The sequence below is a fragment of the Trichoplax adhaerens genome, genomic scaffold (assembly GCF_000150275.1).
Source record: "Trichoplax adhaerens TRIADscaffold_6 genomic scaffold, whole genome shotgun sequence".
In the NCBI taxonomy this organism is placed as follows: domain Eukaryota; kingdom Metazoa; phylum Placozoa; class Uniplacotomia; order Trichoplacea; family Trichoplacidae; genus Trichoplax; species Trichoplax adhaerens.
Genome location: NW_002060948.1, coordinates 3,473,126 through 3,489,636, shown reverse-complemented (window position 1 = coordinate 3,489,636; position 16,511 = coordinate 3,473,126). Strand labels below are relative to the sequence as shown.

Genomic DNA, 16,511 nt, shown 5'->3' with positions numbered 1-16,511 from the left:
GCAATTCAATAGCATCAACGAAAGATATTAAGTATACGAATTATGAGAGGACCTGTTAAATTTCTATAATCATTTAAAGTAAGAATAGACCGTGGAATAACATAATTCAATTTAGCTTCCGGTAAAGATTTAGCGCTTGTGCAACGTGATCAACGATGTTGACTATGTGCTACACTAAAAATCAAGCCTATATCAATTATAACTTCTTTTAATGTCATTATTTAGACAAGCTAATTAACTCTCGATGCAGCCGATAAGGAATGGTGGTCTATGAAGGTCGGAATCCCTACCAACTATAGCTTGATTTAACGACGTGACTAGACAAGCCAATCAATCCAGCGCAGTGCCAGTGGGAAAACAGGTTTCCGATCCAATCAATAAGAGAAAACAGTAATAGAGCTATCAACATTGTATTATAAAATCGCTAAGGACAAGTAAGATAGGGTGAAAGTATAAAAGTTGGTCCCATCAGAGGATAAAATGGAAAAGCAATGGTATTAATTCAATTATTCAAACAATAAAGATGGCTGTTATTATTCGACACAATGGCTAATAAAGTTATTCTTTTCAATGTTATTGACAACCTGATTGAATGCCAATTGGATTGAATACTACTAGTAGGTTAAGTTTGCTACGGAATTTTATAATATATATTAGTATGTAACAGGAACAGGTGTTAATTCCTTCATTTTCGTTGAAAAAAAACAAGAGGGACCAACCCTTACGAGTAAAAGTGATTAAGATGAAGTGGATGCAAGGAATTACTTTCTTGTGCCTATTATTCGCTTCTTTAGCCAAAATCGATGGAAAAGAATCGAGCAAAGTTCCAAGGGGTCATTTACAAGAGATAGGTTTACATCGTGATTCTGACGGCCATGTAGATATCATGAATGAGCCATATCCAGCTGAAGAATTTTGGTCTAAATATGTTAGTAAAAGACGACCAGTTCTACTTAAAGGGGCAGCTCAAAATTTTCCAGCTAAAACTTTATGGACGGATGAATACTTAAAAGATGTATACGGGAAGTATAGCGTAAAATTAGAGAAAAAAAAAGAAGCTCAGGGTATTCCCGCTGGTGATTTAGGTTTAGGTCGTGACACTATCAAGAATTTTCTAACGACTTATGTCGAAGAAAATAAATATGTCGTTTCCCAATTGCCTAAACCAATGTATCGCGATATTCTTGTTCCACCTTGCTTATCCTGTGGTATTTTTGAGGATTCCTTAGTTGAAATCAATTACTGGATGAGTAATGGAGGAACTAAAAGTTTGTTACACAAGGATGCTCGTAAGTACTATTGCGATATTACTTTTCAAAAGATGGCGTCCACATCATTATGTTTTTAATGTATCTTTACCTATTCAATTCTACAAGCCAATATTAGAGTAGAAATTTAGTTCCATCTCTAATCTTGCAGATTATTGAATAGTAGAATAACATTTTCTAATCACCATTAATAATCATTTTGAAGTCAAGATATCCTCAAGTAATGCTACATTTTGATATCAAGTTATTTCTCTTCAATAAATAGCAAATATTCTTAATTGTGTATTAAATGGAACCAAAAACTGGTTACTCATTAGCCCCAAATATGAACATATGGTACCTTTAGCAAGAGAACCAGCAATGGATGGTGGCGGTTATTCTGTTTTAAAAGTAGATAAAGTTGATTTAATCCAGTTCTCCAAATTTAAAGATTGTCCGTATTGGTATGCTAATGTCTCTGCCGGCGATTGTCTCTATGTTCCTTACGGTGAGCTTATGCTTTTGAAATTGCTTTACAGATTGAAATGAGGCGATGATCCAATATGTAATATGTATACTCAAGTTTCCACCAATTGCATAAATAGACTATAAACAGCTATGTATATTAAATTGATATTAGATCGTAATTAAGTACGAGCCATGTTCCAGAATGATTAAGACTACTATATGTATAATTATAAACATGAGTATATGTTGACCTCAGAGAAAGTAAAATTTATGGGTTTGGATTTTAATGCTATATATTGAAAAGTGTTCGATCATAATTGTAATACAAGCAATCTAATTCGACATTGCCTTATGATAATATTAGGTACTTTACATCATGTGCGATCCTTTGGCGACAAAAATATGGCCATCTCATATCTATTCTCTCGCCGAACAACACATACAAAAAAATTTGATAGCAAAAGTTGTGAAAATGCAACGTATAAAAATTTGACAGATGTAGAAGTTGCTTGGGATTTTGATGGTATTGGTTCGTTAACGATGGGTCTACATGAACCTAAGCATTATAGGTTATATTTTTATTAATCTCTAAGAACTAGTTCATATCAACTTTGGTTTAGATATAAACTTGAAATACTTATTCAAATACGTTACTGTAATTTTAATATATGATAATATCGTTATCATTTTTAAAGGATAGTTCCTTGGTTTATTTTCAGATGTTCAATTTTATGTAGATATATCGTTATAACTATTGCTCACCTACTAAGGCAATTTAAATATTCGCCAATAGGGATAGCTTCCTACATATTTTTAAAAAAGCAAAGAAGTCGATTCTACCCGCAAAAAAACTACTGAAGCATGTTGTCAGGGTATGCAACTATTTTCTGCATTATAGCTTACTACATATTTGAATTAATCTCATCATATTAGTTGAAAGCGTATGATAGTCATAAATAATCTTGATGTTATCTTGCCTATATTTAATATATCTTCTACTTTAAAGGATTATCTTGGTGAATTTGAAGGAGAGAAGTATCAAAAAGGATATAAAATAGTACGTTGTAACTAAGAGCAGAAAGAAAATAAATGTTCATGCTTGAAATTTTAAGAATGAATTTTCTGTACTGAATCTACTTGGGCAAGCCCAAAGCAATAATTTGATTCTATATTTTATCTTTAGTACAAAGATAGCTTGCAAATAACTGATGATAAGGAAACCATATCAGTTGATGATATCAAGGCTTTACCTATGCAGTCATGGAAAAATATGATTATATTCAATGAAATGGATCCAGCAAATACTTTGCAATATGAATATCGTCAATTTACACGAAGTGAAGTCTCGTAAGTTACAGTTATAGAAATCTTTCAATAAACATTACGTACAAGCTATCGAATAAAATTCGATAAATTAGATTAAATATTTGTACTGAAAAGAAAATTATCTAACATTCGTGTGCATTTCTATTAGATATTTCACGTTCAAAAATTCTAGCACCTAGAATAATTAGAATTAAATTTTTAAATTTTCTGACATAATATCTAATTCATAGTGAACTACTTCACTTTTACAGTAGTATTCGTATGAAATATTGGTTTCATGATGAAATTATGATAGACTACCTGTAGATGCATTTAATCAGGCATCTTCTTAGGCACCATTCCATACAATTAAATTCGAGTAATATTCTGTAATCTTACAAAAATTTAAGGGATCGACTGTAATGTGTCTTTGTTTCTTAAATGTGCTGAATTAAAGCTTATAATGCTGATGATTGTGTCAAAGTATTACAAGTTGATATAAAAGCTCGAACAATTTAGCTACATTACTCTTATTATCATATAACTGGATAATTATAGCTTAGCAACATATACAGTTAGTCTGATATTGTTTTTTCGCACAGTGATTACAGCACATAAATATGACGGTATAAAGTTGTGCTATATAGAATCTAATATTTATCTTCTAAATTGTTTAATTGCTGTTTTCAAGACCGATATTTAAGAAAGCCATAGGTAAATCAGGCATATTTGATGGCAAGAAATTCACAGAAGCCTACGTGGTAAGATGCAACTTCATGCGAACTCTTGTTCTATTCTAAGACAATTAATTGTTTGATCATTTTCAACTCTAGGGAACATTAGGTGGTTCTGAAAGGATAGCTAATGAGGTATTCGTAATATTACGTAACAAGATAAAATGAATCATAATCGCTTATATGCATTTTATCTAAATAATAAAGACTAGCGAATGGAAGCAAGTAACTATTACAGCGATATTTTGTAAACTTGAACAGTTTTACCTAAAATTATCGCTAATTATTACTTTTAAAATAAGATTAAACAAAAAATGGATACCAATGGGGATGGCATCATAACCAAAGAGGAGACGAGAAATAATTATAAGAAAACAATGAAACTTTTTGATCAAGATATGCCACCTGAGCATGTTAATGATTACGCTGATAGCTATGTTTATCGTAAGGAACGTCCAGAAGTTCCTGAAAAAGATTCGATGGATCCAGAGAGCGATGAAAATATACGATTGGATGACGGAAAAGGGATTTCTGTAGAAAACGGGTACCACCTATTTGAGCCGCGTGGAGAGAGTGGAAATCCTAATGATCAAAACGACGAAGAAAGAAATGAAGCAGACGGTAGAGACGATGAAGGTAATGGTGATGAGGAAGATGAAGAAGAAGAAGGAGAGGATGGTCCCGGAGACGATGAAAGAAGTCCAGAAGACGATGATAGAGGTCCAGAAGACGATAATAATATGCAGAAAGGTGCGACTCGTGATGAATTATAAATTTGACCAATTACATTGAACTATTCCACACCTTCTATAGTTAATAATAATATTAATTAAGTGAAACTAATTTTTAGTTTAGCTGCTAAACATCTCTAAGTATTGCCAGTACTGGTACTTATCTTTTTCAATTAGTATACTACTAAATTAAAATGAGCACAGGCGAATTATTTATCAATGTTGTTAACCTGACAGGAAAAGCAAATTAAGGATGTTTTCAATAAAAGAGATATGTAATAGCTATTTTTGCCTAAAAGTGAGTTTTTAGACTTATATACGGTAAAATTAAAAATTACTGCAACTAGGAATGACAGATGATTAGTACTAGTAGACGTATAAAAAATTGAGTCACAAATACGTAATTACTGTACTCTACGTAATTATGTTTTGATAAATTTCAATTGTTGATTTAAAGTAAAAGGAGACCGTAAGATTGGGATTGTGGTATTACATGTATTCACTTGTGAATAAAGTCGAGGTTTGATTATTAAGTTGCACTGTAGTAGAAATAAATTAAAGGTCGTACGACACGCAACCTTTTGATGCACAGATAGCATGATATGCCCGTATATCATCTATATGATATTGCGGTAATATCTAAATTATTGCCATACTATTACGACAGCTAGCGTGCCTTCCCTTACATTCTAGTAGAAATTGAACGATAAACTTCATTTACAACAGAAAGAATTATCAGAAGTATAAATCAGAATTCTACATATGAATATTCTGTCTAGTTATTTACATATTTATACCAGTTTTCAAATAAATACGAGTCTGTTTCATAAACCAGATATACAGAACAACGACTACCAATGAGTTATCATAAATAGTTCATATGGAATATCACCATTGAAATATTTAGCAGGCTAAGAGCACGTAGCATTTTATATCCATATTGATGAATTAGCTGGTCATGTAATAAAAGAATTACGCTATGATGGCCTGCATGTTGAATAAAAGTGCTTACCAATGCCGATATCCATCAACTAAGGATTACTGTATCAAGAACTTGATATAAAAACTTATAATAGTTGTTACAGAGACTTGCAGGTGTACATCTCTAGTCTCTTTACAATCGAAATTCAGCATGCCAATCTTAGAAATCTGAGTTTGTTACCGAAGTACTAAACTAGCCCACAAGGTTAGAACTGTTATAGTGAGAGTATAGCGCCTTTAAACAAAATTAAATGAGCAATAACCGTTAGATATTAGTCATCTTGATAATGGAAATAAGTTAAATTGCTTTTTTATGGGGAGTTCAAAATAACTTTTAGCTGTTTTTGTATTAACTTTACTTAACAAACGTTTAAGTACGGCAGAATTTAGCACCATCCCTACCTTCTAAAGGCATTATAATTAATTTTTACATTAACGTGACAATCATTTCCACACTTTGATCCTCGCTTAAACCGCTAAATAAAAGGTATTGAGTTGAATGGTACGTACCCTAGCTAATATTTATAGTCTGAGCCTTAAAACTTTTCTGCAGGCACTTTCATACTTGATTAAGAAGTTTATTTGACTGGCGTCATGTATCACGGGATGTACATTAATTAAGTGCTATGAATAGCTGTCAATCAAGGACTAAATCATGTCGAAATAATAAGTCCATAGTTACATTGTCTTTACGCAATAGAATTATAGTAACGGATGGCAATAAATATGGTTGAAGAACTAACAGCTACCTGTAGAAGTTGTCAATTATCTGAATAAGAATAGAGATGAATAAAATTATACAAAGAAAACTACGATCTCCTTAATCGCCACCAATAGATGTATCAACCGTCTTTGTAAACTTAAATCTGCTATTATACACATCTAAGAAAGATTTAACAATTACTTAAGGACAAGTTCACCTATTTGCCATTACAGTGTTTGAATGTTAACATGGCGATTCTAACACTCAATAAATGTATCATTCTTACTCTATGTTTAGCAATAGCCTTTTTCCATCATGGTGATGGTAAAAAACAATCCAAAAAGGCGCCGCGCGGCCATTTACAACAACTTGGATTACACCGTGATCCTGAAGGCCATGTTGATATTATAACTGAACCGTTGTCAGCTAAAGAGTTTTGGACCAAGTATGTCAGTAAAAGGCGTCCAGTTTTACTTCGTGGCGCTGCTAGCAGTTTTCCTGCTAAAGAATTATGGGTTGATTCTTACTTATCGGATACTTATGGTAATCTATCACTTAAAATTGAAGGAAAACTTGAGGAAGATCCCAATCCTGTTGGTGATATGGGTCTAGCCCGTGACACTATTAAGCATTTTATGAACACTTATGTCCAAGACGATAAATACGTAATTTCTCAGTTACCCAAACCAATGTATGGCGATGTTCTTATTCCACCATGTATGTCGTGTGGACTTTTCAAAGACAGCATTATTGAAGTCAATTTTTGGCTAAGCAGCGGTGGCACTAGGAGTTTATTGCACAAGGATGCTCGTAAGTTCTTATCACAAAGCAATCCCATTAAGTAAATTTTTAAGGTATTAAGTGAGATGATAGCTATGTTCTTGTAGGCATTCCAAAACTTCGTATTAATAGTCTGAGATCTATACATTGACTCTAAAAAGATGATTCTGACATTCAAATTAGAACGTTACACTTTTGAAGCCCTCCGGATGAATTTGTTTTCGTCTGCTTTACAACTAGAATTAACAAGTTCTGACATTTTCGTACTATTATTTAGCTTTAGAAAGAATTCGAAATAATTATGTTGTTGTAGTGCTTGAGTTTTATAACCCTTTAGGTTCGCAATCGTCTGACTCAAAATCTTTGGCAAGTAGTCAATTCTTCTTGCTTCTCTATTGCTACAGAGATTTCAATTCCTTATTTCAAATTCAATCTGATCTTGCTAATTATTTTGAAGAACTAAATCTATCCGACAAAAAACTTGATTGGTTATGAAAGATAGAATATATTTGTTTTGATTACCATAAATTTCTTTTCTTTCTTTACATCGTACCTTAAGAGTATGCTATGAATTTAAACTCTATTTAAAGGTATTCATACTAAAAAGAGACAGCATTTTTGTAGCTATTTTTCCGAGATTTGACTTACATCCTGGGTCATCATCTTGATTTTTTTATAGTTAATTTTGTTTTTACAGTAGTTGGCTTTTACAGTGACTTCATAAATTCTTATAATGCTGATAATTACTACTGCTTGCAAGCGTCATTAATGAGAAACTTTGTGATTAACGAGTATTAAAATAATAAATATTTATGACAAATATCGAATCGAAATCATACCTTAAAACTAGAAAGTTGACTTTAGAATATACTATAGTAAAGAACCTTCCAACCAGTAAATATAGAACCGGTATAGAATCTGATATAATTCACTCTAATATATGTTATTGCATTAAGCCTTGTCATTGATTCCTTCCTTTTATGGTTATAGCTAACATTCTCAACTGTCTACTTAATGGAACTAAAAATTGGCTAATGTTCAATCCCAAACATGAACACATGGTTCCATTAGCCAGAGAACCAAGTTTGGCTGGAGGTGGTTATTCTGTTTTAGACGTTGACCGGGTCAATTTGATCAAGTATCCCAAATTCAAGGATTGCCCCTATCATTACGCCAATGTCACTGCCGGAGACTGCCTCTATGTACCTTATGGTGAGATACAACAACAGATAATTCAGCACATTATCGATGAAAGGAAATTAATACTATAAATACAGCTGGAATAGGTTTAGCTAAAATATTCCAGTACAGACTACCTTATTTAGCTGCTGTAGTATGCCATTAATTGTCATACCTTACACCATTTTAATGAGATTTTAGGTAGCTTACATCATGTCCGTTCATCTGGTAACAAAAACATGGCTGTGTCATTTTTATTCTCCCGCACTATAACGCATAATAAGGAATTTGATAATACAGGCTGCGATAAACCAGTCTATAAGAATCTAAAAGATACACTAGTTGCTTGGGATTTTGATGGTGTTGGCTCTTTGACCATGGGATTAAATGAGCCTATCTTCTATCGGTATGAATATCATACTTGATATGATATACCTGTGTTATAACTTAAATTATATCACTGCTTAAAGAAGTGCTTAACTCTAGATTTTATGTGAAATGTGGCCAATGATCGCTTTTGTCGAAGAATGCTCTATGAATAGTTATAAGTGTTAGATTTTCTTTCATTACCTTTGATAGCTGTGACATGAAGCTTGAAATTAATTATCAGTTAATCTTATTTCACCAATCCTGAATTGCATACTTAACTATAGTTAACGTTACTAATCTTTCAATTTATTATAGTAAGTACGGAATACGTAAGAGCACATCTACTGTATTATAATTAATTTTCGGTTATTGAATTAGAAGCTGATTAGCTACTTTCTTGAATTAATTTTCATAGGAAAAACATATTGAAAGCCTTTAAGGGGAAGAATAATATCACAACTAAACTATTAATCACTAGAGTTAAGAGGGTAAAAATATGATGTGGTCATATGGAACCTAAGAATATTGTTAATTTCAGTGATGATTTTGCTAATTAGAGGCGTTATTAATAGACTATGTTGCCCGATGATGTAGAGAAATCGAAGTTGGCCGTTTCTTTGGTTAGTCCTAGATAAGCATCCTAGATCGTAGCGAACTATAAGTGGTCTTATGGAGATTACTAGTTCACTGCCATGATATTTTGAAATCGTAAATGGTGATTAATCCAAGTTTTCTTTAATTTATTATCTATAGTTAAAAAGGAACTTGAAACTTGAGAATAAAAAATACATTACTCAAGCAGAACTTTCAGCTGTACCTTTAGGTGCATATAAAGAAATAATCGCTTCTCTGGAGACCGATCCATCAAATACCTTGCAATATGAGTATTTTCAATTTTCTCAAGCTATGATTAAGTAAGTAACAACATTTATCCTGCAGCTCAAAGATCATAAAAGATTTATATTCGGTCGTAAAACCAAAATCGAAATCTACTGTGTTCGATTTCGTGCTGACCTATTTTAACCCATCGCATTATCTAGGCAAGCATTCGATCATTCAACAAGGAGGGACGGTGGAATTAATAGTGAAAAGTTTATTAAGATTTATAAGGTAATTTTAAACCAGAATCTTAAATACTTGCAAAACGACATCTAGATTTCATAATAATGGGTATTGCAGTGCGTATCAGATAAAATTTCGATAAGACTACGCGATTCTTCCTGGTAACAATTTCTTATTTGATTAAAGTAATATGATTGCCATATTTAATCAATCTCGATTAAAATTTTATTCTTTGTGGTAAATGCATGATAGTCATCAATTTATTCACATTTTTAACCCTAGGAGAGGATACATGGATCAGAAAAGATTGCTAAGGAGGTAATTCGAATTTCATGCAATACATTTAATTGTATATCGAAGTGTGTAAGCCTGTAATGTTACTAAATTAGAAAGACTATAAAACGATCATAGTGGAAGGTTTCACATATGCAGTTAGCTTCAGACTCACTGCTGATATTTTTACATATGTGGATAATTAGCTACTGCAAAAGCTGGATGAAAATAGTGACGGAATAATTACTAAATCAGAAAAGGCAGCCAAAATAAAGAAAGTTCTGGGTCTGTTTGAGAAAAGCGTGCCAGACGAGCACTCTAATGACTATCAGGATGTTTATGTTTATCGTAAGGAACGTGAAGAGGTACCCGATGAAGATGAAATGGAATATCATTACGAAGAAAATTATAGGCCAATTGATGACGGAGCCGGCATACCGGTTAATAAGGAAGAGAGATCAAATGATGATGATGATGGGGGCGATGATGAAGGTAATGGCGATGGAGCTGAATTTGTGGACGAACGTGAAGAAATAATGCACGAGGAATTATAAATGGACGTTCAATTATTCCTAATTATTTCCTTATAATTGTATCTTGTCCATGTGCGATAATCATAAGATAAATTTTCCGTACAATTAATATTATTTTTGCCAATTATAATTATAACTTAAAGAGAAAAATTGTTTCAATCAATAACTACATCTATATTTAATTATGCGATCAATATTAGGCATATTAAAATATTGCTTAATCCTTTCTTATACAAAGTCGCTTAGTGATTCCATTTGTTTGTATGACTATTCAATGTTACATCAGTACCTATCTTTTTGAGTAGCCAGCCATATCAGCATTCGATTTTTCTACCTCTTGCATCTCTTAATAGTGCATTCAATAAATTGAAAGTAAACTCAAACAATTTAAACTCGAGCCAGCTGTACAGAAAAGTTGTTAATCTACGTGCATTCTAGTACTTGTCATACGTATTGATCCGAGTGTTAGGATTTGAGAATTTATTCTGATAGATTTGACCTGATTGCTAAGCTCAAATAGTTCATCTTTAACCAGTATAAATGATAATAGATCAAGTTTTATCTTCAAGATCTTGTCATAGGTTTACAAGGTATCAGCAGAAGATCATAAATTATAGTGCAATTTATAAGTCATGAAATGAATCGATCTTGACAATTGAAAGGATTTTGGATACGGCACGTAAATGAATATAATATAGGTGGAAATAGCGATTTCTTACCTTATAATTGTAAAAGTATTCATTGATCTGTAGTAGCTGGTGTTGCACAATGATTGCTAATCACGAAGAACTCTAGATCGTTCCGTTCCTTGTACAGTCTGGTTCAGCCCTCGATAATTACAGGGGAATTAGAACTTTTATAATATACTTGATGTATGAGCAGATATTAATCTATACTTATACATATACAAGAAGACATATCGTAATCAGATATGCCATAATAAGTAAGCATGAATTAAATTATATCGATTTTAACAACTTTCTTATTCGCTACGTGAGGTTATGAAACTATCCTTCTCGACCAGACGATTTTCTACTATTAAAAGTTTACCTAAATCCTTTTTCTGATTGGCTTGATACTGTTAGCAATGGCAAAGTTTTAACAGCACAGGTTTAGAACGTAGAAATATACCGTCAAATTAAGTAACAACTGCACTATCTCCTCCGAATACTACAGGAAAAAAGGTTTTCATGATTTTTTGTTTCGATATCAAGACCTACTTGATTTCATTTCCTCTGCTAAATCGGATATAAAATAATGGCTACGTCTATTAGCGACTATGAAATTACCCTTCCTGATTTGATAACTTCTCCGGAGAGAGTCAGATTTAGTGCTTTTTCTTCCTGATTTGATTCTACCAGCAATGAGTAAGATTTTACAATACTCATTTGAAACATGGAGATACCCCTTTAAAGTGATCAACCATGTCTCCTCTTGGAGCTACAGGAAAGGAGATTTTATGTTGATTTTTATTTTTTTTATTTACTTCAAGAAATAACTCTTACTTTCCTCAATCCGACATAGCGATATACTATACGTATGTAGAATGACCGACAGAGTTACATTCATTATAAAATTATCCTTTCCGATCTGATTATTTCCTTTGGCTAAAATGACAGGAAAGGAGATTTTAGACATTTTTTGTTTTGACTTCAAGAAACCAATCTTGCTCCTCAAGCGGATATAGAGGTAGATAATGACTACTCAGGTAAGTCATTATGAAATTATCCTTCCCGACATGATCCTTTTGCTGCAGAAAATTAGCTTAAGGAATTTTTCTCTTACTGGCTTGAAACTACTACCAATGAGGAAGTGTTGACACTCGCCATTTTGAAATGTCGCACGATCGTTGTATGGCTGAAGCGAATGGATGAACCATCACATATTAAACAATGCCATTCTCTAAGAATGACCAAGGGGGTGAAACTTATTTGTTTGACATGTCTCATGCATTGTGACTGCAATGAATGACTTTTGAACGTCACTTACAAGTGGTTGGCGTGTACTTCTCCAAGAATGGCTCTAAAATTGAAGCTGGAGAAAAAATGGCCACTTTCATTACCGCTGCTGTAATCTACTGTTTTACAGTAAAATGCCAAGAAATACACCTCAATTTATGGATATTTTATCGATGAGGAGCGTCAAAACTATTCAAATAAATGTGGAGAGACGGGCTATAGAGGAAAAACGTATTATAAACGCTTTAGTCTATAACGTAAAACTCAATGATATCCAATGACCAAGAGGAATAAGACAGTCTTCACCAAGGATACACATTTTAACTTTGATTTCGTTCAGGTTAATCTGCCTTTAAGCTATTTCTATGATGGCTCGTCCTATTAATGTAAAATTATTCTATATTTAACATGATAATAGGCTAATCATTTTATTCATTTTCTTTACAAAGACTGGATTGATGTACACGCCTCCATATCCTTTCTCAGATACAGCATAGAAAGGAGTAAATAGAGTGGTTAAACTGTTGCCAATTCGTATAGCAGTTAATTAGCCTTAGTGAAAAAGGCCTAAAATGAATATATCCGTTGGATTGCCGTAAAACAAGCGTTAAGACTACTCTTATACTCACACACGAGTTGGTAGACAGACGAATACGTTAGTAATCTTGAAGGATTTTTATTTTCTACTAGTAAGTTGCTTACCATTCATGTATTGTCCATTAACATTGCCACTGTTTGCTATTACTACACATATGAATTGATGAGTGAAAAATTTCATTGAATCAATATACTCTGTATAGCACTATTTAGCTCGAAATTGCAAACGCCTTTAACTTATAACCTGGCCTGGATCGAATAGAACCATGGCGGTCGGACTGAATACTATATTAGCGATTGGTTTTTTACTGATAGTTTCGTGGAGTCATCCATCTTTAGCCGATGGCAAGGAGAAAAGTGCTACGGCAAAAGCCCATCAAGAAGAGCCGATTTTTGAAATGAAAAGTCTTGCCAATCAATTTGTTAACATTCTTAAATATGTACCCACTACAAGTGAATTTTGGGACCAATATGTCACTACATTTAAACCTGTTTTAATTAAAGGAATTGCTGTATATTCACCAGCTTTTCATACATGGAATCGAAATTTTCTAAAAAATTCTTACGGCAATCTTACTGTTAAAATTATTGATAAAAAAAATCGAATGAAGCCACCAACTGGAAACGAAGGCATGGGTTTCGACACATTAAACAATTTCTTAGATATAAATTTTCGTAAAAGAATGTACATAGAAACGCAACTTCCAACCGCTATGCAAAAGGATATCTTAGTCATGCCGTTTTTAACATGTGGTCCAATTACTCGTAGTATTCTCGCCAGTAATTTGTTGATCAGTCTCGGCGCTCATCATACCCAGTGGCAGCGAGATTCGCGTAAGTAACAAATAGGACTACAGATGTCATCTTGTGAATGGCGTTAAATTACATTGCCATTAATACGATAATCTTTCATAATTCTGTCTTATCTTTACGCACTTCTAGCATCCATGCTTCACTGCTTATTACGCGGAAAAGAAGAATGGGCTCTTATTGAATCTAAATATAACGAGAAATTACATTCCAAATGTGAAATTGCCGATTTCGATACATCCAATGTCGCTTATCTCGACGATGATGAAATACGAGGATGTTTGCGTTCTGAAACATCCGTCCCCTGGCATTATGCCGAAGTGAAAGGAGGCGATTGTTTATATGTTCCGCATGGTAAATAATCTTGAAAGACATTAAAATGAAATTATCGTTACTACAGTTAACATTAATGATAAAGTAGCCGTTATTATAAATCAGAATGATGCTAATCAAAGTCATTCTAACCCAAATGAGCATGTGAAAGCCATAGAGGTAAAAGAATAAGCAATTTGAAAGAAAAAGCTTTTTTCTTTTACCGCTATGATTAAAACCAACACGTTGTAGTTCTTTATCAGGATTAGATTTCCTTTCAAGATGCAAGGAAACTAATTTATTTAATATGTATAAAGTTACCAGCGGCATTTGTGTTTTATATTGAATTATTGTATGCATTCCTAACCTTTAATGTAACTGCTAACAGAAAAGAAATACGAACCGTTATCTTGCGTCTGAATTATAATAATTTTCTTAACATGTTTGTCAATCGTGAAATTTTATTAGCAAAACGAGTAAAGTTTCATCATTACAAATTCTATAATCAGTTTTATAGAATGCAACACTTTAGGAAATAATTTTTATCGCGTTTCATAGTGATAGCATCTAAAGCTCTGATAAATTTCACCATTAAATTATCATCTTGAAATTTTTTTGTATCGTAGCAATTATCCTACACGCTGTACAGGGCTAACGAGAAATTTCATTTCAGCTAATCTGATATACGTTCTATCAGGCTTTTACTCTATTTACAACTTAATATCTGTTATAACCCTAGGGTGCTATTCTTGCTGTATGCTCGTAACTGATTTTTAAACTTTAGTTCGGCGATAGTTTGTCACGATTTTAAATTATTGACCCTTGATGATTACTTATTACTCTTTCAATGCAGGTTATTCTCAAATCGTAAGTTTCAAAGGAAAGCACAATGTAGGGTTTTCAGTACTACTAGATAGAACTGACTATCACGATCTAGAATACTTGCAGCGTCAAGATTGCAAAAAGGCAAAAATTAAAAATTTAAACAGTATTGAATTAGTTTGGGATTATCCAGGTAATGGCCACATGAGCATGGGTAATATTAATCCTGTCCAAAGCCGGTATGTTAGTAAATTGTATAGCTGGAAGTAACAAATTATTTATAACTTGTACTTGTATTGACGTTCAATTCCAAAGAGATATAATCCTGTAAAATATCTATTAATTAGGGGAAATTTTGTACACGAACTCGAATCGAGAGGGCTTCCAAGCGATTTAGAAAATCTTAAGCTGCTGCTTAATGAGGTAACATCAAATCCTTCGAAAAATTCCAATACAGTAGCGATCGTCAAGGACACTAGTAGCTAATGAACTAAAACATCGATTTAGTTGTCTATTAAAATTAATCTGTAAGCGCTTGATTTATATCAAGCTTGTCTTTTTATTTTAGAATAGTAAGTGATGAATATTATATATACTCTGCTATATAAAATTACTCATTGTTCATTTAAATTCTTTTTATTCACTTTTTCTCCAGTTTGCCACTTCAACGGTTACGGTAAATAAAGCTATAGATTTGGTGAGGGAGATTCTCAGTTAACCTTACATTGAACTAGATAGATCATACATCGTTTCGCAGTATAGCACCATATGGTCTATCATCTTATTATATTTAATTCGATTTCGCTTTTTTAGTTTAAAAAACATATCGACCTTAGTGGTAACATTACCAAAGAGCAAATACAATCAATTCCAATACCAGCTTGGAAAGCAATTCAAACCATATTAGAATTAGATGCTCGGCCTCATAACAATATTAATTATGAACGTCTTCATTTTCACAGGAAAATGATCAGGTCAGTAGAGTACTGGTGATAAGCTGCACTAATCACTATAATTTTTGCTTAAATTATACTAATTTTATTAAATCGTTGTTGATAATAAACTTACTATGAGCTTATATTTTTTTGATTTATTGGATGATGCTAGGGAAATTATTAAAGCCGCCTATGATAAAGGCAGCAAGCAACTTGATAAGAATCAGTTTACGAATGCCTATAAGGTAAATTATATAAGACGTAAGATATATCACTTATCAGCTGAGTTCGAAACTTAATTATTATATAATAATAAGAAAAGCCATACGCATGCTAACTACATAATCCATCCATTTCAGGAAATTGGTGGGTCTAATAAGTACGCTCAAGAGGTTAGTAAGAAAATTTCGATGATTATGCTATGCCTTTTCCATGTAGCAATGGCATGCAAAACTGTAGCTAATGGTGAAAGCAAATAAATTGTTCTATTCCAATTCTTGGGTCGTCCATTATTTGAAAGAATTCTTTATTTGTATTACTATCACAGATAATATCTGCATTGGATGGAAATAAAGATGGTATAATCGATATAAACGAATTAAAAGACAATTTAAATAAGACAGTAGAGCCTTATAGCGAAACCGTGAAAGATAATGACAGTTCACACGACGTCAGAAATTTGCTATATAAGCGAAGAAGAAGAAGAGGATGA

At 32.8% G+C, this 16,511-nt stretch overlaps 4 protein-coding genes across 4 annotated transcripts; all 4 read left to right on the top strand.

The window, feature by feature from the left end:
* Positions 1 to 742: 742 nt before the first annotated feature.
* TRIADDRAFT_57499 (uncharacterized protein) lies at positions 743 to 4,527 on the top strand (the record flags this gene model as incomplete). Its single annotated transcript, XM_002113719.1, has 9 exons — positions 743 to 1,289; positions 1,534 to 1,755; positions 2,080 to 2,284; positions 2,509 to 2,587; positions 2,722 to 2,772; positions 2,899 to 3,062; positions 3,712 to 3,781; positions 3,854 to 3,889; positions 4,057 to 4,527. The coding sequence occupies 9 exons, from the start codon at positions 743 to 745 to the stop codon at positions 4,525 to 4,527; spliced, it is 1,845 nt and encodes a 614-aa protein (XP_002113755.1).
* A 1,890-nt stretch (positions 4,528 to 6,417) lies between these two features.
* Positions 6,418 to 7,444, top strand: TRIADDRAFT_57498 (uncharacterized protein; the record flags this gene model as incomplete). The annotated part of the gene is made up of 2 exons (XM_002113718.1): positions 6,418 to 6,979; positions 7,227 to 7,444. 2 exons carry the CDS (start codon positions 6,418 to 6,420, stop codon positions 7,442 to 7,444), a joined length of 780 nt encoding a protein of 259 aa, XP_002113754.1.
* Positions 7,445 to 8,367: 923 nt separating this feature from the next.
* TRIADDRAFT_57497 (uncharacterized protein) lies at positions 8,368 to 10,386 on the top strand (the record flags this gene model as incomplete). The annotated part of the gene is made up of 6 exons (XM_002113717.1): positions 8,368 to 8,534; positions 8,913 to 8,985; positions 9,251 to 9,411; positions 9,538 to 9,607; positions 9,842 to 9,877; positions 10,039 to 10,386. The coding sequence occupies 6 exons, from the start codon at positions 8,368 to 8,370 to the stop codon at positions 10,384 to 10,386; spliced, it is 855 nt and encodes a 284-aa protein (XP_002113753.1).
* Positions 10,387 to 13,186: 2,800 nt separating this feature from the next.
* TRIADDRAFT_57496 (uncharacterized protein) lies at positions 13,187 to 16,511 on the top strand (the record flags this gene model as incomplete). The annotated part of the gene is made up of 9 exons (XM_002113716.1): positions 13,187 to 13,754; positions 13,863 to 14,084; positions 14,896 to 15,103; positions 15,212 to 15,287; positions 15,520 to 15,561; positions 15,678 to 15,838; positions 15,972 to 16,044; positions 16,159 to 16,191; positions 16,347 to 16,511. The coding sequence occupies 9 exons, from the start codon at positions 13,187 to 13,189 to the stop codon at positions 16,509 to 16,511; spliced, it is 1,548 nt and encodes a 515-aa protein (XP_002113752.1).